The sequence below is a fragment of the Rattus rattus genome, chromosome 5 (genome assembly GCF_011064425.1).
Source record: "Rattus rattus isolate New Zealand chromosome 5, Rrattus_CSIRO_v1, whole genome shotgun sequence".
NCBI classification, from domain to species: Eukaryota; Metazoa; Chordata; class Mammalia; order Rodentia; family Muridae; genus Rattus; species Rattus rattus.
Genome location: NC_046158.1, coordinates 133,980,980 through 134,004,626, shown reverse-complemented (window position 1 = coordinate 134,004,626; position 23,647 = coordinate 133,980,980). Strand labels below are relative to the sequence as shown.

The window sequence follows — 23,647 nt, the reverse complement described above, 5'->3', positions numbered from 1 at the left end:
ATGTCCCTCACCATTTACACCACCTAACTCAAAGATCCCTAGGATCTGACCTAATTACAAATCACTGCTCCCTTCTGCCAGGAATCTGCCCTGAGGACAGCAAGCCATGGGAAAGGCTGGGCTCAGCCCTGTCCCTTTCTAGGCAGCAGGGGTGACCCCAGTGTCATCAAGCTCATAAATGGGGAGCTGTGCCCGCCCTCTGCTTCCCCACCCACCCACCTGCTCCTTCTTGTGCTGGATCATGTGGGACTTGAGCTGAAAGTAGGTGCTGAACTTGCTGGGGCAGAACTGACACAGGTAGGAGCTGTCGATGAGAACCACCTGCTTGGCCTCTGGCTTGTCGCCTTCCTCCTCTCCTGCCGTGGGCAAGGCCTGGGGCTGCGTGGTGCTGGACAGGGACTGACCCAACCCTACGCAGACAGAGAAGTCACAGGGAAGGGTTTTGAGTGAGGCAGGACAAGAGCCATCCCACACAGGAAGGCTCCTGGGACACGGACTGCAGACTTGCTCCCAGATGATGTGTTCAAGGCTGCACTCCAACTCCAGCACCACCAGACAAGAGGCTAAAATACTAACACACATTTTTTTTTTCCCCAAGACAGGGTCTCATGTAGTCCAGGTCGGCCTCAAATATGCTATGTAGCTAAAAGGGACCTTGAACTTCTGGTTTTGTTTGTTTTTTAAAATTAATTTATTCTATGTATATGAGCATGCTGTTCTCTGCTTGGATACTCCAGAAGAGGGCATCGGACCCCATTACAGACAGTTGTGAGCCACCATGTGGTTGTTGGGAACTGAACTCAGGACCTCTGGAAGAGCAGTCAGTGCTCTTAACCACTGAGCCATCTCTCCTGCCCCAGCCTTGAACTTCTAATCCTCCTGCACTCTCTCCCAACAGCCACCCTGCTCAGTTTATACACCGTCGGGGACTGAGCCCAGGGCATCCTGTGGGAGGCAAACACTCTAGCCTAAGTTACATCCACAGCCCTGAAGTACATTCTGACTGAGAGACAGCCAGTGACCTCAGTTCCTCTCCTTACCTTTGCCCTCTCCGTGGTCATTAGACACTGAAGACTTCTACGCACACTCAGACTGCCTCCCAGGCCTTCCTAACTGGGACACTTACCTTTGCTCCGTCTTTGCTAACTAGGCTGCCCTGCCCTCTCCCTGACATCAAGAGCCCTGAACAAACGACGCCCTGGGTTCAGCTTCTGGCACTACATAGAACTAGGTGAAATAGCACAGGCCCATAATAGCACTCAGAAGGTGGAGGAGGGAGATCAGGTGTTCAAGGCCACTTTCAGCTATACAGCTATACAGCATGTTCTAAGCCAGTCTAGGCTACATGAGACCCGGGGGAGGGGGAGGGCACAGTGAGAGGGAGGACAGAAGGACGGAAGGAAGGAAGGAAGGGAGGAAGGAAGGAAGGAAGGAAAGAAGGAAGGATATAGATTCTAATGTGGGATTCAGGCTCAGCCAGAAAGAAAGAGACAGTAACTAATTAGTGAGTGATGTCTGCCCTGGACACAGTATTAGGGTAATGGCGCACATTTATATACTTGGCGTCCTCCCCGTGCTCCCTTGCTTAGATAGGCTGCTGTAGGGTTGGGGATTTAGCTCAATGGTAGGGCGCTTGCCTAGGAAGCGCAAGGCCCTGGGTTCAGTCCCCAGCTCCAAAAAAAAGAAAAAAAAAAAAAAAGAAATAGATAGGCTGCTGTATAGCACAGACTAGACTCATAATCCCTGTGTAACAGAGACCGACTACCAACTCCTGCTCCTCCCATCTTAGCTTCTCCAAGGCTAGGATGACACGTGGATACCTCACCCAGCTCGCTAGGTCCCTTCATAGAGAAAGTAGTTTCTCTGAGGCCCAGAGAAGTCACAGGTCACAGAGGCCACCCAACTAGCAACAAAACCTATGAGGCTGGGACCGAGCACGTATCGCATGTACAGCTCTGCTCTGGAATACAACAGACCCTGGGTTCAGTTCCCACGACATCGTCAGACAACACTCTGAAGCATCAGAGGGGATGAGTGGGAAGAGTGGCCCAGCTCCTCCCAGTCCACCCACCTGTGTCTTCCTCCTCTTGCCTGTTGGGGTTCAAAGCCATGACTTGTACCGTCACAGAGTTTCGGGAAACTGTGCCACCACTTCTCCCTGGAGGCCACACCTTATGAGTCTGCATGTGCTTCTTGACGTTAGACTTCTGGGCAAAGGCACGGCCACATGCAATGCACTGGAAGGGCTTTTCCCCGTGTGGCTGTAGGAACAAGGTTAGTCAGCATTCCTGTGTACACACAGGGACACGGCCTCCACCCAGGGGCTCACAATCACCAGGAGGACCCAGAGACGCTGTCATCACTCTGACACCATGAAGACCCGCTCTCCCAGTGTGGCAGCTACACCAAAGGTGGAAAGATGGGCTCCTGAGCTCTCAATGAGCAGGTCCTCTCCTTGGCTACCTCAGTCTGGGATGACAGATTTCCTAACCTTTAAAGCATCAAGTAGGAAACTCTGTGTGTGTGTGTGTGTGTGTGTGTGTGTGTGTGTGTGTGTGTGTGTGCGCGCGCGCGCGCGCGCGCTCGCGCGCGCGTGCACGTGTGTAAGCATGAAGATGCCACAGCATATACTTGGAGGTCAAAGAAGGTCTTGTGGGGGTTTCCTTTACCGACCATGTGGTAGAAAATCCCCAGAAATTGAACCCAGGTTGTTAGGCTTGGCAAATCCCTTTACCTACTGAACTATCTATCTCCTTGGCCCAAGCACAGCCTCAGCTCAGTGCCTGCCACATTTGTTTATTAGTTACTAATTGGCATTTATTCTTTCGTTCGCTTGTTTGCCCTTACAGGGACTGGACCACAGACCTCCTACATGTTAGCGAGCCCACTACACTAAGTCAGAACCTGCAGTTTTGGGAGGAAACAATTTTTTCTTTAAGATTTGTTTTTATTTTATGTGTATGGCTGTTTTGATTGCATACATGTCTGTGTACCACATGTGTGCCTGGTGCCTACGGAGGTCAGAAGCGGGGACTGGGTCCTCCGGAACTGGAGTCACAGATAGGGCTGGAATTTGAATCTGGGTCCTCTGAAAGAGCAGACGGTGCTCACAACCTCAGAGCCACCTCTCCAGTCCCCAAGAAAATATTCATGTAGTACTATCCTAACATTTTCTTCAAAAAACAATTTTTTTTTTGAGACAAGGTCTCATGTAGCCCAGGTCACCCTAGAACTTGCTATGTAGCTAAGGATGACCTTGAATGCCATCAAGGAGAGCAGCCTTCAATTTATGATCTTCAATATTCCAAGTACCAGGATTACACAGTGCATTACCTCAGCCAGCAAAATCAACTTCCTACTGTTTTGTGGTGCTGGGGACTGACTGAACCCAGGGTCTTTCATACACTAAGCAAGTGCTGGGCCGATAAATCCTCTCAACACACTTTTTCTTTCTTTTTTTTTTTTTTTTGGAGCTGAGGTCCGAACCCAGGGCCTTGCGCTTGCTGGGCAAGTGCTCTACCCCTGAGCTAAATCCCCAACCCCACAACACACTTTTTCAAAACTTAAAGTCTTTTTTTTTTTTTTTTTTTTGGAGACAGAGTCTCAGCATATAATCCTGGCTGGCCTGGAGCTCACTAGGTAGATCACACTGGTCTGAAACTCACACAGATCCGCCTGCCTGTGCCTCCTGAGTGCTGGGATTAAAGGGGTGTGCCACCAAGCCCAGCTTTCAAAATAATTTTAAAGAGTTAAGTCTCAGGCTGGAGAGATGGCTCAGCAGTTAAGAGCACTGACTGCTCTTCCAGAGGTCCTGAGTTCAATTCCCAGCAACCACATGGTGGCTCACAACCATCTGTAATGAGATCCGATGCCCTCGTCTGGTGTATCTGAAGACAGCTACAGTGTACTCACACAAAAACCAAAACCAAAAAGTCCCACAGGCTTTAAAAAGGAAAAACTACTTCTAGTGAGTACCAATGTATTGAAAATGCAGGGACTAAATAATAGCAACGTCATTTAGGATTCAAAGGGCGCCATGTGATAAGGGAGATGTTCAGGTCTAGTCACACTCAGCTTCGTCATTAGGTGGAATTTAAAAGTTCCGATTTTTAGCTGCACTAGCCAGGCCCTAACAGCCATACAAGGTTAACAGTGCCAATTCGAACATTTCCACTAGTGCTGAATGATCTCGATGACATCCAGTTTACTTTCGGCAACATTTGGCAGTGTGTGTGTGTGTGTGTGTGTGTGTGTGTGTGTGTGTGTGTGTGTGTGAAGATGCTCTCTGTTAAGAGTGCCTGCCCACACAGAGATGCCAATCTTCCTGTCTCAGTGATTATGCTCAGGACCCTCCACTCCCCCCACTGCCCCCACCCCCTACCCCCTCATCCCCCCTCCCACCAGCCCCCCACCCCAATCTGAGAAGAATGTAGAAACCCTCCTCCTCTGTACTGCCGGCCCACAGATGGCCAGGGGGCCTGAGAAGGAAGCCCCGCTGCCTCGCTGCCTGGCCCGTGCTGCCCCCTGTGCTGCCCCTAGGGCTGGCTGGCCCGTGCTGCCCCCCCCCATGGTGCCCCCTGTGCTGCCCCCCCCCCCGTGCTGCCCCCAGGGCTACCTTCGGACGTGCTGCTGAAGGTCAAAGTTTTTGGTGAACGACTTGTCACAGTAGGAGCACTTGAGTTTCTGAGCCTTTGGCTTCCCTGCAGCTGGAAGACAATGGAGGAGAGGAATGGTTAGGCTGAGGACCCAGCAGAGGGAACTGGGGAGCCTCCAATGGCTTCTCCCCTGTCCCTGGGGTCAGACAGGGCTGCACCTTGGAGACATCTCTATCTACACATAGACAGTGTGAGAGGGAAAGTCCAAGCCTTGCTCTGAAGGGAACAGACAAAGCTCTCTCAAAGGCTGCCTCTGCCTCATGATGAAGTCCACCTGCTCTGCCATAGCCTTAAGGACTCCACACCCTCTGCCCCTGCCAACTGCAATGGATTCTTGCTACTCATGATGTCCGCACACATGGTCTTATTATCTCAGGACTTGTGTTCATTCCCCTGCCTGGAAAGTTTGTCCCCAGGTACCAATATGTCTACTTCCTTCCCTCCAGAAATGAAGGTGTGTCCTTTTCTAGCCTGCGGTTTCTCCATTAAACTGTGAGTGACAACAGGGGAGACCCTGGACAGGGACCTAAGTCCCCAGAGGGTAATGCACAGATGCTAAGAAGGAATAGGGAAGGGGTTGGGGATTTAGCTCAGTGGTAGAGCACTTGCCTAGCAAGCGCAAGGCCCTGGGTTCGGTCCCCAGCTCCGGGGGGAAAAAAAAAAAGGAGGAGGAGGAGGAGGAGGAGGAGGAGGAGGAGGAGGAGGAGGAGGAGGAAGAGGAGGAGGAGGAGGAGGAGGAGGAGGAGGAGGAGGAGGAGGAGGAAGAAGAAGAAGAAGAAGAAGAAGAAGAAGAAGAAGAAGAAGAAGAAGAAGAAGAAGAAGAAGAAGAAGAAGAAAAGAAGGGATAGGGAAAAGGTTGAAAGGGAAGCCCTTAAGAAATTCCCAGTTCCCTAGGAAGCGCAAGGCCCTGGGTTCGGTCCCCAGCTCCGAAAAAAAGAACCAAAAAATATGAAACTGATGACTGGCATTTCGGCAACCTACCTAGGTGACAGGGCACCGTGATAAACCACGTCCCTAGAAAACATGCTCTAGCGACAGAGAAACAGAACAACAAAAGTAACATGGGTGCTTGGTGACAGTGACGCAGACTTCCCAGATTTTCTGCTTCTGGTCTAAGGAAAGAAAATCCTCACCATCCTAAGTCACTGCCATTTCAACTTTTCCAATATATGCCACCAAACTCAACCCTAACCATTTTAACAGCAAAGACCAGAACCAAGCAAACTGTGGGGAAGCCAATGCCAAGGAAAGACGCCTACGTCTGGTGGGTGGCCGACCTTCTGGGAGTCCACTGGCACTTTTAGCACGTCTGGTCTTCAGCGTCGGTGGGGGGTCAAAGGTGGCCACTGTGCTCCCAGTTGCACTGGTCATGGGGGCAGTGGAGTTGGGTCCTTTGGGTTTGAATTCCTGCTTGCCAGGGCTGTACACCGGGGGTGTGGGGTACACTGGAGCCTCCACACACTGATTTGGCACCTAGAAGGACAGCACTGTGACAGGGGAGAGCCTTTGAAGGGACAGGATAGCTTCCCGCCCATGGACCTTCACTATGGCCCTAGCTGCTTTAACCACTGCCATTCCATCACCACCAAAGCTTGCCCCTGGCTCACGAAGGCCAAGTACTCCCAAGACCCCTTAGAACTTCACGAAGTGGGCCAGTAGATGGCTCAGTGGGTAAAGGCCTTTGCTGCCAAGACTCATGACCTAGGTTGGATCCCCAGAGCCCTCAGAGTGGGAGAGAATGGATTCTCACAAGTCGTCCTGTGACTTCCACACGCATGCCCCCATCCACTAAATAAGAGAAAGAAAGGGGAGGAGGGGCTTTATGAGGTAGCATTGGAGCTGGGCTGTCTGGGTTTAAACCCAGACTCTGCTCCTCAGTCCTAAGTGGCCTCACGCAGTTTGCATGTTCTAACCAGAAGACTGCACGCTTTGATTACAGCCCTCCTCCCCCTACACTGGTACTCATGAGGAGACGCTTGGGGTTGCTTCTGTTCCCCATGATGACTGTGCCCAGTTCCCCTGACCGCCCCCACCACACCACTGCCTCTGCTCACCTCCAGGGGTGGGTATGGCTGCATCCCCAGTGCCTGAATGTCCACCGTTCCGTTCCCCGCCATGGGAGCAGCAGCACTGTACACCTCCACCACGCTGTTTCCAACAGGGTTGGAGCGCCCAGAAGGACCCAGGGTCTGGGGTGGGGGAGGGGGAGGCTGGGGGGGCGGGGGCAGGGGTGGAGGAGGTGGAGGAGGGGGTGGAGGCTGGGTGAGGTAATTGGGCACAGGATGCATGTTCAAGCTGTTCTGCAATCAGAAGAGAAAATGGCAGCATTGAAGTGTCTCGTTCGCCAGCTTGTGGAAAGGACACCAACCCACTGGGCAGCTCAGAGGACGGCGCTGAGACAGGGAAGGAAACAAAGACCTGGGAGAATTTCAAGGGACATCGGCTGAGGGCTGTGATTGCTCTTCTCTACAGTTGGCTAGGCTAGCCTGACTGCCTTAGGCATACACAGGTCAACAGAGGAGGCCTAACAAGGGTATTACAAACAAACAAACAAAAGGAAACAAAACGAAAGTTCATAAAGCTGGACTGGCTCTCGATTGATGACTCAAGACTGACTTTGGGACATTTCCCAGGGCAGTGACCACAGAGCAGTCACTTACTACAATGTAACAGGGGCTTCTGAGAGCATGGTCACCTATGTGCACTAGAAAATCTCAAGGAGACACTATATTTTCTATTGTTAGCACTGGGTCAAGAATAGAAATGGAACTTAAAATAGCTGGAAAGTGGTTGTCAAGGATCCCTTGCTCTGCAGGGCTGGTCAGAGAAGGCAGAGAGTCCCTTCCACGTAGGGGAACTGGAGCTAAGGCCATTTTCTTCTACAATATTCTGGTTTCACAGGAGTTGGTTTTCAAGCCTGGAATTAAACTCTTGAGAAACGTAACTAGGCCCTGGAGTCACTCCCCACCATTGCGAGAAGAAAAAGCAGAGCCCCAGGGAAAGCCCCGCCTCCTTACCTGCACAGGGGAGGGTCCTTGAGGCATTGGCTGGTCCAGGGAGGTGAAAGCTGACATGGCTGACATGAGCACGTCATCGCTCACCAGGATGTTCCCTTGCACCAGGGTCTGGATCAGTGGGGATGGGGGCACTGTGATGTATGTGGAGATCTGAGAAAGAGAGGTGGGAACATGTCTGTGGCTCTATAAGGAAGCTGGGGGGTGATATAAAAGGCCTAAGTTCGACAGGCGGTGGTGATGTACACCTTTAATCCCAGCTCTCAGAGGCACAGGCAGAAGTCTCTGTGTTCAAGGGCAGTCTGGTCTACGGAGTGAGTGCCAGAATAGCCAATGCTACACAGAGAAACCCTACCTCAACAAAAACAAGAGAAAAAGAGAAAAAAACCTAAGTTCAAGCCACACATAGGGGTCTACCTCTAAAATCCTAGTACCTGGGGGCCAGAGGCTAACTTTGAACACAATAACTTTTAGACCAGCTTGTGCTACATAGAAAGACTGTCTCGGGCTGGAGAGATGGCTCGGCAGTTAAGAGCACTGGCTACTCTTGCAGAGGACCCTGTTCAATTCTCAGCACTCACATGGTAATTTCCAACTATCTGTAACTCTAGCCCCAGGGGACCTGATGTCCTCGTCTGTCCTCCAAGGGCATCAAGCAGCCACACAGTAGGGAACTAAGCTTCAGAGCAAGAGTAAGGAACCCCAAAGTAGTGGGGGCCCCAGGTGTTAGAGAAAGCATACTTAGAGACTGAATGAAGAAGAGAAGTCATGCTGATCTGCATAACCTAGAAAAGTGGGCAGACTGGGGACATACGTTGCTGCCACCTTGCAAGATACAGCCCAGTGCAGTCTTGAACTCTTGATTCTCCTGTTTCAGACTCCTCAGTGTTAGAATTACAGATATACACCAGTATGTCCAGCAAAACACGTCTATGTTCATGGATTTGTGTCCTATCCATTCATCCAACCCACAACAGTAGGTTCTTCATCTGCCCTGCTCAATATCGCTCCTCCAAGACTCGGTACAGCATGTGTGGGAAAAGGCCTGCTGTAGGAATCACCAAGCAAAGGAAGAAGTGACTACCTGGCGGTTGGCAGGAGGCGGGGCCTGCTGGACGGCAGCAGGTGCTGCCGAAGGTGTGTAGATGCTGTTGGTAGCCAGCGAGACCGTAGCCAGAGCAGGGGCGTTCCCCTGGCACTGCTCACGCTTGTGGGTCATGAAGGCCGGCAGTGAGTTGAATTGCTTCTTACACTTCCCGCAGAGAAAGACATCCTCATCGTCTGGGGCAGGGTGGTAGTCGAAGAGGCCACACGTAAAGTGCAGTAAAGAAAAAAAGCAAGAATGAGTCAAGGGGGGAATCACAGTGAAGAACAGGAAATCAACTGGCCTCAGAGCGGCAAGTCTGAAAACACTGTGTGACCTGCCATGCAGATGTCAAGCAGCCTAGGAATGTTCAGAGCCCAACGGGTGCCTTCAGGAAGAGCCAGTCATGTGTAGCCAGGTATCAAATAATTTAAAATATGGACGCATACAGTGACTTCACTTCCAAGTTGACCAATAGACTATTCTGATTTGACTCTCCAGTGTACCATGCAGCCTCTTCCTTATGCCTCTGCATCCACTATTCCCCTGCCTGAGTGAATCTCAGATCAACTGCATGGCTCATCAGCTTTAAGAAGTCTTCTTTATACAGATTTATTTGTATTTTTTTAATATTATGTGCATGTGTGTATTTGTGTCTGTGCATACAAGTGCAGTGCCCTCAGAGGCCAGAAGAGGGCAGTAGATCTCCTGGAGCTGAAGTTACAGGCAGTGGTGAGTCATCTTAAGTATGTGCTGGGAATGGAACTCAGGTCCTCTGCAAAAACTCTTAACTGCTGAGTCATGTCCTGTACTCCCAGGAAGTCTGCTTATGCCAGAGTTACAATTCCTTATTCCGGGCTGGCCTCACAAATAACAATTTTCACCAGCTTGCATGTTCTCTAAGGGAAAGAAGCATGTTTTATTTATCAGCATGGCTGTGATAAGTCCTGGGCACCTCAAAGGTCCTCAAAGGGCATGTGCTTTATAAATGAAAACCCACTCAAAGGATAGAGATTGCTAACTACTGAGACATACTGCTTCTTCTTCTTCTTTTTTTAAAGATTTATTTATTTATTTTATGTATATGAGTGCACTATATCCGTCTTCAGACACACCAGAAGAGGGTATCGGATCCCATTACGGATGGTTGTGAGCCACCATGTGGTTGCTGGGAATTGAACTCAGGACCTCTGGAAGAGCAGTCAGTGCTCTTAACCTCTGAGCCATCTCTCCAGCCCGACATACTGCTTCTTAAAGCACAAGGTAGCTCAAATGTCCTATTACTCAACTCTTATGTCTGGTATTGGTTATAAAATCCAATGGCGGGGTTGGGGATTTAGCCCAGGGGTAGAGCACTTGCCTAGCAAGCACAAGGCCCTGGGTTCGGTCCCCAGCTCCAAAAAAAAAAAAAAAGGAAAGGAAAAAATCCAAGGGCACTAAGCTATAACCCCAAACCTGGCATACATTTTCATTGTATTCTTCTTACAGACCAGAACAGTGGGAAATACTACTACTACTACTACTACTACTACTACTACTACTACTACTACTACTACTACTACTTCTTCTTCTTCTTCTTCTTCTTCTTCTTCTTCTTCTTCTTCTTCTTCTTCTTCTTCTTCTTCTTCTTCTTCCTTCTTCCTCCTCCTCCTCCTTCTCCTCCTTCTTTGCTTGCTTGTTTGTCTTTTCCTTTTTGAAGACAGTATTTCTCTGTGTACCTCCGGCTGTCCTGGAACTTGGTCTGTTCCAGGACAAGTTGTCTTCAAATGAGATCCACCTGCCTCTGTCTCTTGAGTGCTGGGATTAAAGAGGTGTCACTAACACTTGGCATGACTTCCTACTTAAAGTATATATTTCCCAGTTTGCTTTGAGAATATCACATGACTACTTTCTGATCAATGTGATAAGGGTAGAAGTGTAATATTTATGCAAATTTCTCCTAAAAGGAAAAGTACAGCTGGATGTGGTGGCATACACCAACAATCGCATGTCCCAGGAGGTTAAAGGCAGGAGGGTCTGGAGTTCTAGACCAGCTTGTGCTACATAGGAAACCCAACACAAACAAAACAAAACAAAACTGTATGACCTCCACTTCCTTTTCTCTCCCCTTTCCCTTCTACCATGTGAGCTCTGGGGATCAAACTCAGGTCATAGACTCGGCAGTATTTTCCGCACTGAGCCTTCTTGCTGACCTCAGAAACTTCTGTTTCTTATATACAATAGCTAAAGCCAAGTCCTGAGCACGCTCATAAGTTTCTTTCTTTCTTTTAGATTAATTTATTTATTCTATATGCATACACTGCAGCTGTCTTCAGAAACACCAGAAGAGGGCATCAGATCTCATTACAGATGGTTGTGAGCCACCATGTGGTTGCTGGGAATTGAACTCAGGACCTCTGGAAGAGCAGTCAGTGCTCCTAACTGCAGAGCCATCTCTCCAGCTCCTCCTTTGCTTTAACTGCCAGAGGCTTAACTCATGAACTGGAAAACAATCTATAGCCTCTCTTCAAGGAAGGGAAGTTGAGCTGTGACTTCCAAGGCAAAGGTCAGGGCTCCTGGACATTCCCAAAGGATGAGACCCACGATCCACGTCCTCTAAGCATTAGACAGAGAAAGGCATGAGCCAGAAGGTTCAGGCAGGAGGAAGGGAGAGAAGTCAGATCCCAGGGGTCAGTCTGAGGCCACAGGGCAGTTCCCTCCCATGCTCCGTTAACCTCACACATTCTGCTTGAGGAGCCTTTGGCCCTGTACAGATGGGCAGCGCAGATACTCACCCAGTGGCTGGATGGCAGGCGGTGCACTTACACCTTGCCCTGTTGGATCAGGGACTGCTCCTTGGCCATCCAACAAGGACTGGACGGCCAGAACAGTTTGATTGTCCATTCCTGAAACAGGAAATGCAGCCTGTGAGGAAGTGGGGCCAGCTTCCACCTAACATCGCCCTCCCAAGCCAGAGCTAACCAAAACAATCCAAGATATGTTCTCTCTATTACACTGCACCAGATTCCAGGACGTGAGTCTGGAGCCATGGCCTCAGAGTCGACTACATTCCTAAGGCTCTCACAGCTAGGAAGGAGTGCATGCAGGCAAGGAAACAGAAAGTGTAGTGTAAAAGGTTCTTAGAGCCGAGTAGAGTAGCGCACACCTTTAATTTTAGCGCTCAGGAGGCAGAGGCAGGTGGATCTTTGAGAGTTTGAGCCCAGTATGGTCTACAGAGTACCAGGATAGTTAGGGCTAAATCAGTGGTTCTCCACCTTCCTAATGCTTACAGCCTTTTCTTACAGTTCATGCTGTGGTGACTCCCAACCATAAAAAGTATTTTTGTTACTATTTCATAATTGTATTTTTGCTACTATTTTGAATTCTAATGTAAATATTAATGTATTCTGATGGTCTTAGGCAACCTTAAGAAAAGGTCATTTGACCCCTAAAGGTTGAGAACTGCTGGGCTAAATAGAGCAATTCTGTCTCAAAAAAATAAAAAATGGTTTTGAGAATGAAGGTTTCTTGCTGGGCAGTAGTGTCCTGTTTTTAACCCCAGCACTCAGGAGGCAGGGGCAGAGGCAGGCCAATCTCTGTGAGTTCAAGGCTAGCCTGGTCTACAGAGCAAGTTCCAGGACAGCCTAGGCTACACAGAGAAACCCTGTCTCAAAAAAGAAAAACAAACAACAAACAGGGGAAAAAAGCTTCTTGAAAGATGACCTACGTGGTTTTTGTTTTGTTTTGTTTTGTTGTTTTGTTTTGTTTGAGATAGTAGGGTCTCACTCTAATAGCCCAGGCTGGTCTTGAACTCATTATGAATGATTAAGCCTCCAGGTGCTGGGATCACAGGTATGCATCTCCACAACTAGCTTTCTGTGGTTTTCTGTGGTGTTGGTGACTGAACACAGGACTCTGAACGCCTGGCAGGATTCTACCACCTGAGCTGCATCCTCAAACCGAGAGACTTATGCCCACAGCAGTACATGTGGAGACCAGAGACAAGTCTATCAAGCTTTTACCTTTATGTGGGCTCCTGAGATCCACGTTAGACCCTAAGGGTGACATGGACCTTCACCTGCTGAGCCATCTTGCTAGCCCCCAAGATGTCTTAGGAGCTGCCTATTACATACTGCCTTTTTGTTTGCTTTTTTGAGACAGGGTTTCTCTGTGCATAGCTTTTGGCTGTCCTGGAACTCAATCTGTAGATCAGGCTGGCCTCGAACTCAAAGATCCATGCGTGGCTGCCTCCAGGATTAAAGGCATGTGCCACCATACCGCTCCAGTCATAGTGTCCTTCTTTACGACATCCTCAACTCTGCTTCCTAGAACAAGGACATGGAAGTCTGCACACCACTCCTGATCATGAGGATAAGCTCTAGAGACTGGAACACTAAAAAACTGGAAAGAGGAGCCAAGAGCATATTCCCACTGGTACAAAGGGCCAATGACCACTTCAACCCTGCAAAAGGTGAGAATTCTTTTGGGATTGTGAGAAGCTTAGACACAGCCAATTCACTCCCAGACCACCTCCCTTTGTACTTTTTAAAAAATATTTATACAGTGTATATGAATACACCTTAGCCGTCTTTAAACACACCAGAAGAGAGCATCAGATCCTATTACAGATGGTTGTGAGCCACCATGTGGTTGCTGGGAATTGAACTCGGGACCTCTGGAAGAGCAGCCAGTGCTCTTAACCATTGAGCCATCTCTCCAGCCCCCTTTGTACTTTTTATAAACCAGCCCTTTTCTAATGTCTCAGAGCATTGCTAGATCCTAAGTCACAAAGCCCTTTGGAAATTCCATTACTTGCTCCCCCTCACCCACACCCCACGAGTCTCCCAGGTCTCCTTGCTTCTTTGTTCTCATCTCTGCCCATTTAACAAGCATCTGCTGTCAAATCTTTGAAGTATCTGCCTGTGCCCACCATCTCCTTGCTTACCTTCCAATGTTCTTCTACCTCTTCTGGCAAAACTTAAGCTCTCACCTTCCACCAGAGACCATGCCACAGTACCTGACACACCAAGACCCCCTTCTTGGCTCCAGGTGGACCCCTTCTTGGATCTCTTCCACTTTGCTAGAGGACCTTCTTTATGATCTCCTCCTACCCGCCCAAAAAGGTAGCTGTTTGGAGGAGTTCTGTCTGTCTGGATTTTGAGGTGCTCCTTCTATTTGATTCTACCTCCCACGCTGTCCCCAGTGGTCTCATTCTCTTTCATCTAGTTCCCCGTCTTGAGGGGCACAGACTTGGGGTTCCTGCTTTCCTGAACAACTTCTGTAAACCCTTTCCCACTCTTAGGCTTCAGATGGAGTCGGGTAGTTCAAGAGGACATTGAGATGAACATAAGTTAGTTTATTAGAAGAATTATTAAAGTCATGGGTAGACAGAGGGACAACTGGATAGTGGGGGCTCTGAGGAGGCTTCAGGGACCAGAACCTGAGACAGACAGCAAGGTGTCCCATCTGAAGAGAATCAGAGCCCATGTAGCAGAAATGGGGTCTGTTCTTAAGCCTTTTGAGGACAGGGGTAGGAAATTAACAGCAAGAGTCTGAGACAGGAGTCAGGGAAGAGTGTGAGGAATAAGATGTGCTTCGTGCCAAAACCTTAACATGAATCAAAATCCTTTGATGTTACCTCAGGTCTCAAGTGACAAAGCCTGTCTGCAATGTCCCAGTACCTATCAGCATGGGGGGACAGGGGAGCTGTTGCCAAGCACTGGCTAGGTGTGTGTGTGTGTGTGTGTGTGTGTGTGTACTTGAGGAGGTCAGAGGAGTGTCAGCTCCTCTTGGAAGCTGGGCTTACAGGTATAAACAAGTGTTCCAAAACCACCAAACTAGACTCCATAGGTAGAAAAACAGTTTATTACAGTTTATTAGGGGACAAACTGGACTGCATCAGAGAGCAGACAGCTGCAACCTGGTGGGAAAGCAAGTGGATTTTATGACACTCAGCAAGGTGGGGTCTTGAGCTGATGCAGGCTGTTTGCCTTAAGTGGGAACTAGATGAGCTTTGCCCCCATCAGTTGACCATCAGAGGCAGAGAGGGTAAGTAGTGGTTTTCCTGACAAACAAAAACATAAGGAATACTGAGTTTAGAATTCTGTTTACCCAACAAGAATCCTTTATTTACCCCAATTCCAGCCTGGGTTGGGCCCCAGGTTATCATCTTAGGACACAGTCAGCACTGCCATTTTGGGGCCTGCTTTGGGACCTAACAACAGGCTGCCTGATACAGGTGCTGAGAATCAAACTCTGGTCCTTTGCAAAAACAAAAAGCACTCTTAACTACTGAGCTCTTATCCCTAGTCCCACCGGCCTAGTTCTAACATTACGTCCTTATACCCATCTTATATAAACCTGTGTTCTTGTGTCTTGATGCAAATCTGGTGCCTACAGAATTTGAATTCATAGACTTCTTTTTAAAAGATTTCTTTTTGGGCTGGAGAGATGGCTCAGTGGTTAAGAGCACTGACTGCTCTTCCAGAGGTCCTGAGTTCAAATCCCAGCAACCACATGGTGGCTCACAACCATCTGTAATGGGATCAGATGCCCTCTTCTGGTGTGTCTGAAGACAGCGACAGTGTACTTATAATAAATAAATAAGTCTTAAAGAAAAAAAAGTTTCCATACAACATATTTTGATCATATTCCTCCCAATATAATAATTGTTATTTACTTTACACCCCGATTGCAGCTTCCCCTCCCCTCCTCCCTCTCTACTTAGACAAGGGGATATCAACCAGCCTTGACCTATCAAGTTGCAGTAAGACTAGTCGAATTTTCTTCTATCGAGGTGTCTTAGTCAGGGTTCCTATTCCTGCACAAACATCATGACTAAGAAGCAAGTTGGGGAGGAAAGGGTTTATTCAGCTTACACTTCCATGTTGCTGTTCATCACCAAAGGAAGTCAGGATGTTACTTATTGGTTTGTTTCCCCTGGCTTGCTGAGCTTGCTCTCTTATAGAACCCTAGACCACCAGCCCAGGGACAGCACCACCCACAATGGGCTGGGTCCTCCCCTCCTTATCCACTAGTTGAGAAAATGCCTCACAGCTGGGTCTCATGGAGGCATTTCCTCAAGGGAGGCTCCTTTCTCTGTGGTAATTCCAGCTTGAGTCAAGTTGACACACAAAACCAGCCGGTACCCAAGGCTGAGACGAGAAAGCCCAGTCAGTGGAAAGGGATGCAAAGGCAGACAATGTATGCAGAGACAGCCCCTGCTCCTGCTCTAGAAGTCACACGGAGACCCAGCTGCACAACTGTCACACATGTGCAGAGGGCCTTGGTCCGGCCCACGAATGCTCTCTGGTTGGCGGTTTAGTATCTGTGACCCTTATGTGCCTTAGTTGATCTTGTAGGTTTTCTTGTGGTGTCCTCGACCCCTCTGGCTCCTTCCTCCCCCTCTTCCACAGGATCCCCCAAGCTCCACTTAAGACTTGGCTGTGGGTCTCTGCACCGGTTTCCATCAGTTGCTGGGTGAAGCCTCTCTGATGATGGTTTATGCTAGGCACCTGTCTGCACGTATAGCAGATTATCGTTAATACTGTCAGGGTGGGCTCCCTCACGGGGTTGGTGTCCGAATCCCACCATTGGAAGTCTTGCCTGGTCACACGTGATGGCTGTGTCAGGCTCCATCCCCCATTGCTAGGAGTCTTAACTAGGGTCACCCTGATCGTTTCACACTGCCTAGGTTTCTAGTTCATTCTGGTCCCCCCATCCAGTTGTCTCTCCCAGTCCTGTCTCCCCCTATCCTCCCTCATTTCTTTTCCAGGCAAAAATGAATAAATTTAGTGAGGCAATGAATCATTAAACATGACTAACATATCAGATGAGGTCTTGAATGTGCTCCACTGAACTGACATCCCAATTCAAACCTAAAGAGGACCTGAACTTATCAAAATCCCGACGCCTAACATCCTTAGAACTATGCGACGACTCAAGCCACTGGACTATCTTTAGGTGGAGTCCGTATTGTGAGGTTTCTGCACAAGAATTCATTACTCTGCACCTCGCCACTCAGTCACGCATCCTCTGTGCTCCATCAAACCTAACGACTTCACCATCATTTAGTGTATTTTCAAACTACACAGGCTACAAGATTGAGACCACTTGCTACATACTTGTCCATGACATCAAAATCGCCAATGAAAAGTTAAACCCATCTTTCTTGCCCAGTTCTATTCACTGTTCCTTTGTAGTTCAGATCTGTAACTCAGTACTTTCCTCAAATGTCTTCCTTTGCTCTGTTGAGTGCAGTTGTCTTTCTCCATGATTCAAATACATTTTTTCTACGGTTGAGAGAGAGAGAGAGAGAGAGAGAGAGAGAGAGAGAGAGAGAATACCAGCACATATAACCTTAAGGGTAAATAATAATTTGTGGGTAAAATATAGGTCTCAAGGGCAAGATCCTCTAGTAGCCCACTTACATAACAGACTTACAATGACAACATTTCATAGGCGAGGAATAGAAGAGGCCGGAGTCAGGGAGGATGGGAGAAGGGAGGGATGTGGCTTGAAAAAGGCCACAGCTGGAAGTGATAGACGGCTGTCGGGTAGTGAGACTCGATAGTATAACAAAGTCAAGCTGTTATCACCGGGAGAAACCAGGTTCTTGGGATCACTCTCTTAGAACTTCCGGAGGTGGGGGGGGGATCTTTTTCCAAGATAAAATATTGGGCCTGAGAGGGGTTTACACAGCGTGTAAAGGCATCTGGCAAGCTGAGTTTGGTTTCTAGGACCTACTGACTCCTGCACGTTCTCCTCTGATCGGCACATCCATGCTGTGACCTAAGTATACTCACATACATGCCATACATATAAGGGAAAAATAAAAAATAAATTAAACATTAAACATTCCACCCTCCGTTCAGTTCCCTTCTGGTAATGCCCATCAGTATAAGTAGGGGGTCAGGGCACACCGTGCGCTTCCGGAATCTTCCCTCACCCCCACAGCTTCCTTCCTGACATTTCTAGACTTTTGGCAAATCTAACCTATTCTGCCTCCCAGATATATCTGAAATCCACTCTCCCCATCCCCTCAGCTGCCTAGCCTAGCTCCTCACCCACTCCCTGCTGCCCTTCTGCCCGCTCCAGTCATTCCCCAGAAGCCAGGGTGAACTTTATAAAACATACATCAGATGATGTGGCTCCCCGATGAAAAGCTTTTTTTAGCACCGCGCTGATCCCAAGATAAAGTTCAGAAGCTCCATCAAATCAGCGGAGGGCTTTTCTCTGGCTGCTCCCCTACACTGACCTGGGAGTTATGGAAAATCTTGTTCTCCCCAGGGTTTTGCAAACTCCACTTCCACCACCTGGTCCTTCAGATGCCCTTCTATTTGGATCGCCACACACCTGCTGTTCTCTCTCTCTCAGAAATTCTATTTATTTTGGTCCTGGGGATTTTCCAAGGCCAGTGAAGCTACACTTCTTGAATTCTTTTTAATTTTTTTCTTCAGCTAATACACAGACTTATGCCTGTAGTAAACGGTTAAACAATGCAATACCCCACTGTCCTCCAAAAGGGAATGGACACCCATGACCCTGACTGCCCAGATTCACACCATCCCTGCTGTTTTCTTTACAGAACACAGCAGCTGTGTCACCTTTGTAGTCTTCTTTTTTGGGGGTTCTTGTTTTGTGTTTTTTGTTTGTTTTCTATACAATGTTATTTTTAAATATTTTTATTATTTTTGAGATTATAATTTGATCGCAACATTCCTCCCTTCACTCTCCTCCCTCCAAACCCTCCCATACAACCTCTCCACTCTCCTTCAACGTCAAGGCCTTTTTTAAAAAAGTTGTTATTGTGAGTTTATATGTATGTACACACATATTCCTAATTGGTTAAGTCTCATGGTGCCGAAGCTGGCCTCAAAACGAGGCCAACGATTTTCCTGCCTGTCTTCCCACGGCTGGGATTACCGGCATGCACCGTCACACCTGACTGAGATTTCCTTCTTTTACTATTCTTTCTCAGGCGGAGGTGGGGTGGGGTAGTAATGAGGGCCGATGAGGACAAGTGAATCTTAGTAAGAATCACTGAAACTGGACTCAGGTAGATAGGAATAGATGCTCCATCACGCCATGGTGAGTGCTCACCCTCCAAGAAGCTAGAGAACTAAAAGCCTCGGCCTCCTTCAGTCGGTCCGGCCCACAAATTTCCACTCCAGCTGTTCACTCCACCCTCCTCCCACAAGGCGACTGCGGTGGCCAACTCCTCTTCTGTCTCTAGCGCCATTCTTTGTCGCTAAACTCCAGCAGGTGCACATGGTGGCGCTCAGAGCTCCCTTTCTCCAGAGCCTAAGGCCCATCCACCACGGTGATCTTGCAGATCACAGAATCGGGTCCGATTCGATCAGAGACCAGCGTAGCCCAAGCAGGCACACGCCGGCAGGGCTTAGATCGGAGCACGGTGGGTGCCCTGTGTTTACTGGTTGGGGCCTGTGGTCACTTCCAGACTCAGCTGCGCACACAGGCGGCGCCTCCTTCCCTGCTCTGGACTTAGTAGGACTACACCCTAGCCCGGAGGGCACAGTGGATCTCCGGAAGATCTTGGTGGTTAGAGCGCCCGATTGGGCTGCCAGGCCACACAGTCCTCCCGCGCCAAAGTCTCTCCAGGCCCGGGTCCCGGGCTGTTTCCTCCGCGTGCACCCTCCCGCGCCAGCGGCCTCGATTGCCGCGCTGTTCCGGTCCCGAGGCCCCCTCCCCGCAGAGCCGGCGCCCCCCGGCTGTTCCCGCCCCCTCCCGCCCCGCGGCTGTTCCGGCCCGGACGCCCTCCGCCCTCCGCCCCGCGGCCTCCGCGCGCCCTGGGCCCGGCGCTGCGAGGGCGCGGCGGGAGGGGGCGCCACGCGGAACAGCCGCTGCCCCGGCCCGGCGCGCTCACCCTCCAGGGCCTCGAAGATCGCCTGCGCCATCTTGGAGCTGCCGCCGCCCGGGGAGTCGAAGCGGGGCTACGCAAGCATTGTGAAAACCGCGGTGGGGTCGAGGCCGCCAGGGGGCGCCCAGGAGCCGGCGCCGAACCCCCTGCCCCGGAAACAGCTTTCCCTGCTGTCCGGCTGGAGACCCAGTCCCCTTGTAGTTCCCACTCTACACACACACATCCGGCGCTCGCACATCACCTCCCAACGCTGACACTGACTCCAGCTCTGCAACACGCACCCCATTATCGCTGCACACAGTATTCTCCAACGTTGCAACATCAACCCACCTCACCGGATTGCCAGTTAGAAGGACACCTCATACCTTGCAACTGTGCCATGCAGATTGGAAAGCAATCTCGAATGACTCCCATTGTCTTAATTCATCAGTATATGTTAGATTCCCTCAGGGCTCTTCTTAACCCCAATTTCCATCTTTGGAGGGACCTCCATTCCCATTCACACACTTCAAGACCGTGATTCTCTGACACCGCATTTCTTTCACAACCCTATTCTCATCTCAGCCATTGCTAGCCCAAGCTAATAGCGATATTCAACCCCCCCCCAACTTTATGTCCTCCTTTTTACACTTATTAATTTTGTTTTGTGTGTATGTGGGCACACATGGCATGTATCTACACACAGACGCAGACACACAACAAAACACATGTGTGAATATCAGAGGACAATGTTCAGGCATCGATTCTCTCTTTCCACCCTGTAAGACCCTGGAACTGAACTCCGTCTCTGTAGCAAGTACTTTTACCAGCTGAGCCCTCTCCAAAGGCTATGTTTGGTTTATAATCCACAAGTCCACTTTGAACTGCCAGTATATTACATTGATGGGTGTGGGGTCATTCACAGGAACATGGTCTATCAGGGACTATACATGCCCTCAGAGGAAACTGACTTTCCCACCCAAGGCAGCCCTCTGTGGGGATCTGTGAGCTCTTCCCCCATGCATTCTGGAATGGTGACTGGCTTGATCCTGTGCAGGCAGAGAAACCTACATCTGGTCTAAGTTTGTGAGTGCTGTAGTCCTGTCATTTCTGAGACAACCTCTGGCTCTTATAATATCTTCCCACGCCCTCATTCATGGTGATGCCTGAGTCTTAGACAGGGGAAAAGATGAGAAAGAAGTCCTACTGTGGCTGAATACTCTACTGACACGTTGACCAGTTGCGCGAGTTTCTGACTTCACTGCCGTCCATTACACAAAGATCTGTAATGATAGCTGAGAGCCGCGCTAATGTGTGGATGGAGAGATACGAATGTTGAGGGTAGTTTGATATTATGATCATTCAATCTTTAAAAATATTTAACTACGGGGTTGGGGATTTAGCTCAGTGGTAGAGTGCTTGCCTAGCAAGCACAAGGCCCTGGGTTCGGTCCCCAGCTCTGAAAAAAAGAAAAAAGAAAAGAAAAAAAAATTTAACTACAATGTGGACTAGTGAGATCAGTCTGCTGCCCTTGGGCAGCCAGAAAGAGTTGGAAGCCCACACAGAGAAAGGGGAACCAGAGAGATGTCATCCACAGTGGATGGCTTCCATCATCATAACCACACTGTCATCCTAAGAATGCATTACCAGGGATTTGACTCCAAATGGCCTTCTTGTTTTACCACAAATACCCATTTAAGCCTCAGCCAGAGGAATAATCAATACAAACCACAATTTTCACTTTCCTCACTAAACTCCTAAAATTAGCCTCAGCCACCACCAAGCCTACAGCCAACCACTGACAAGCCAAGGACTCTCCCCTTGGTACCAGCCAGAGCTGCCCCTCTTTCCTGCTCCGCCCCGGGCTAGATCCAGCCCACGGGCCCCCACCTCTGTACTCAATTCTTCCATGGCATCCAGTGGTGCCTAGGTGTCCAAGAGCCTGAGAACCAGACAGTCCCCACCCCTACCCCCCTCACCCCGGGCCTCGACGCAGACCCAGGGACCCAGACCCAGGGACCCACGAGCCAGCTCCTGCTGTCCTGCACCTCAGGCTGTGCTTCCCCACCCCTGAGCTTTGCCCATGGGCTGCCCTACAGCCTGACACCTGCCCAGGAAGCACAGTCGAATTTCCTGCGTCTGGCCAGCTATGCCCTGTGGTGGAGCAGATGACCCCATAACCGGACAATCCCGCTGCCTCTGCCTCTGGAATGCTGGGATTAAAGGCCTGTGCCAGCACTATCCTGCTCTTGTTGGCAACCTTTAATCCTACTACTCCCAAGGCAGAAGCAGGCAGATCTCTGTGAATTTGAGGCTAACCTGATCTACATAGCAAGTTCCAAGCCAGCCAGGAGTACATAGTGAGAACCTGTCTCAAAACAAAACTAAAAACTACACCACCACAACAAAAACATTACTCCCTGACTTCATGGGCCAGTCAGTCCTTTTCCTGGGTCTTCTGCAGACTCCGAATCCTAAAGCCTCTTTCTCTCTACCCTTTCCAGGAGTGAGAACAGAATTCCTTCTTTCCTATCATAACATCGCCATTGATCCATCAGCCTCAGAGTTTAATTTCTTCCCTAAAGTTCTGTTTGGCATAGCTTGTATCATTAATATTATCATTCTAATATACCTGGTCATTTTTTTATAACAAAAACAAGCTCACATTTATTTTTACCTCAATGATAATGTGCAAGTAAAACAGGATGAATAAATGTAGTCACCAGCAGGCCCCTGAACCTCCTTCTAAACTTCTCCCCTGCTTGACTATTGCTAGTTGCAAACACGTTGGAGCAGAGTAATATTGTCTCCTTTTAGCATGATCCAACCCGGTTGTTCTCTTGACTTTGTTTTAGAATGAATTTCTTCTGCATCATCTGATATCCGAGCATCCACTTGCTCACAGAGCCACACCTGAATTCGAGATCCACTTTGCAAGTATCTGAAGATAAGATTGATGGGCTGCACCATCACCTTCTGCGCCTTCTGGCCCTGGCCGCGGTACGCCATGGTGATACCTGGTCATTTAATTTAACTTTTAATCATTGGGGCTTAATCGTGCAGCGGTTAAGAGCATTTGTTTGTGCAGAAGACCCAGGTTCCATTCCCAGCACCCATTTGTTGGCTCACAACCTTCCATCCCTCCAGTTCCAGGGGATCCAACATCTTCTGGCCTCCAGGGCACTGCTGCACACCATGCACAACTATACTTGCTCATAAAAATAAAAATTTTAGGGTTGGGGATTTAGCTCAGTGGTAGGCGCTTGCTAGCAAGTACAAGGCCCTCGGTTGGGTCCCCAGCTCGGAAAAAATAAAATAAAAATTTTGCACCTATGCACAAAATAAAAGTGAAAATAGCATCTTAAAAAAAATCCGGGGTTGGAAATTTAGCTCAGTGGTAGAGCGCACTTGCCTAGCAAGTGCAAGGTCCTGGGTTCGGTCCTCAGCTCCAGAAAAAAAAAAAAAAAGACAAAATAACAAAAAATCCATTTGTTTGTTGGGCACCTACTAAATGTCAGATATTATTCTGGATTCTAGAAACATAGCCAAGACAAAAGAAAATGTCTTCTTCATTCAGTCATAAACCAAGGGAAAGATGGGCCATCGACAAGGAAATAAACGAGGGATCCAGGAGAGAGAGGACCCATCGCTTCAAATAATGTTTTTGTTCTGGTACAAAGAGAAGCTATGTTACGTTAGTCAGGGTGGTTGGTCAAGAAAAGCCTGGGGAGGTAGATGACCTAAGAAACAGTGGTGTCGACTGTCGGAAAAGGTAATGGAAGCTAGAGAGAATAGTTAAATACAAACACTCTGAGGTCAAAATCAAAGGCTAAGGGTGGGGATGGAGCTCAAAATAGATCACCTGCTTAGCATTCATTCACACGGCTCTGTATGCAGCCCCACACACTGAGGGGAGCTGAGACTATCAAGTGAGACTTTGTTCTGAGAGTGACAGACAGTGAAAGGGTCCGTGGACACCGGGCACTGCAGCCACGGCAGCTCTCTGATCTTTTCCTCACCCAGGGGTACATGCGCATCTGTTCTGAGTGCTGGTCTG

General features: G+C 49.1%; 2 protein-coding genes across 2 annotated transcripts in view; both read right to left on the bottom strand.

Moving 5' to 3' along the window:
- The window catches only part of Znf341 (zinc finger protein 341), a 32,178-nt gene extending 12,473 nt beyond the window's left edge, over window positions 1-19,705 (bottom strand). Inside the window, exons 1-10 of the mRNA XM_032904505.1 lie at window positions 19,618-19,705; window positions 11,528-11,638; window positions 8,754-8,950; window positions 7,673-7,822; window positions 6,710-6,955; window positions 5,933-6,128; window positions 4,616-4,706; window position 4,069; window positions 2,072-2,261; window positions 220-410 (exon numbers count right to left, since the gene is read on the bottom strand). Of these exons, the coding sequence (XP_032760396.1) occupies window positions 220-410; window positions 2,072-2,261; window position 4,069; window positions 4,616-4,706; window positions 5,933-6,128; window positions 6,710-6,955; window positions 7,673-7,822; window positions 8,754-8,950; window positions 11,528-11,638; window positions 19,618-19,648 (1,404 nt within the window). The 5' untranslated portion in view covers window positions 19,649-19,705. The remainder of the gene's footprint in view (window positions 1-219; window positions 411-2,071; window positions 2,262-4,068; window positions 4,070-4,615; window positions 4,707-5,932; window positions 6,129-6,709; window positions 6,956-7,672; window positions 7,823-8,753; window positions 8,951-11,527; window positions 11,639-19,617) is intronic.
- Window positions 19,706-22,362: 2,657 nt separating this feature from the next.
- LOC116900722 (small nuclear ribonucleoprotein E-like) lies at window positions 22,363-22,599 on the bottom strand. Its single transcript, XM_032902429.1, has one exon. The coding sequence runs from the start codon at window positions 22,597-22,599 to the stop codon at window positions 22,363-22,365; it is 237 nt and encodes a 78-aa protein (XP_032758320.1).
- Between the last annotated feature and the right edge of the window lie 1,048 nt (window positions 22,600-23,647).

Bases quoted from the DNA above. Each gene is read 5' to 3' on its own strand.
- LOC116900722 (XM_032902429.1), bottom strand. From the start codon at position 22,599: ATGGCGTACCGCGGCCAGGGCCAGAAGGCGCAGAAGGTGATGGTGCAG.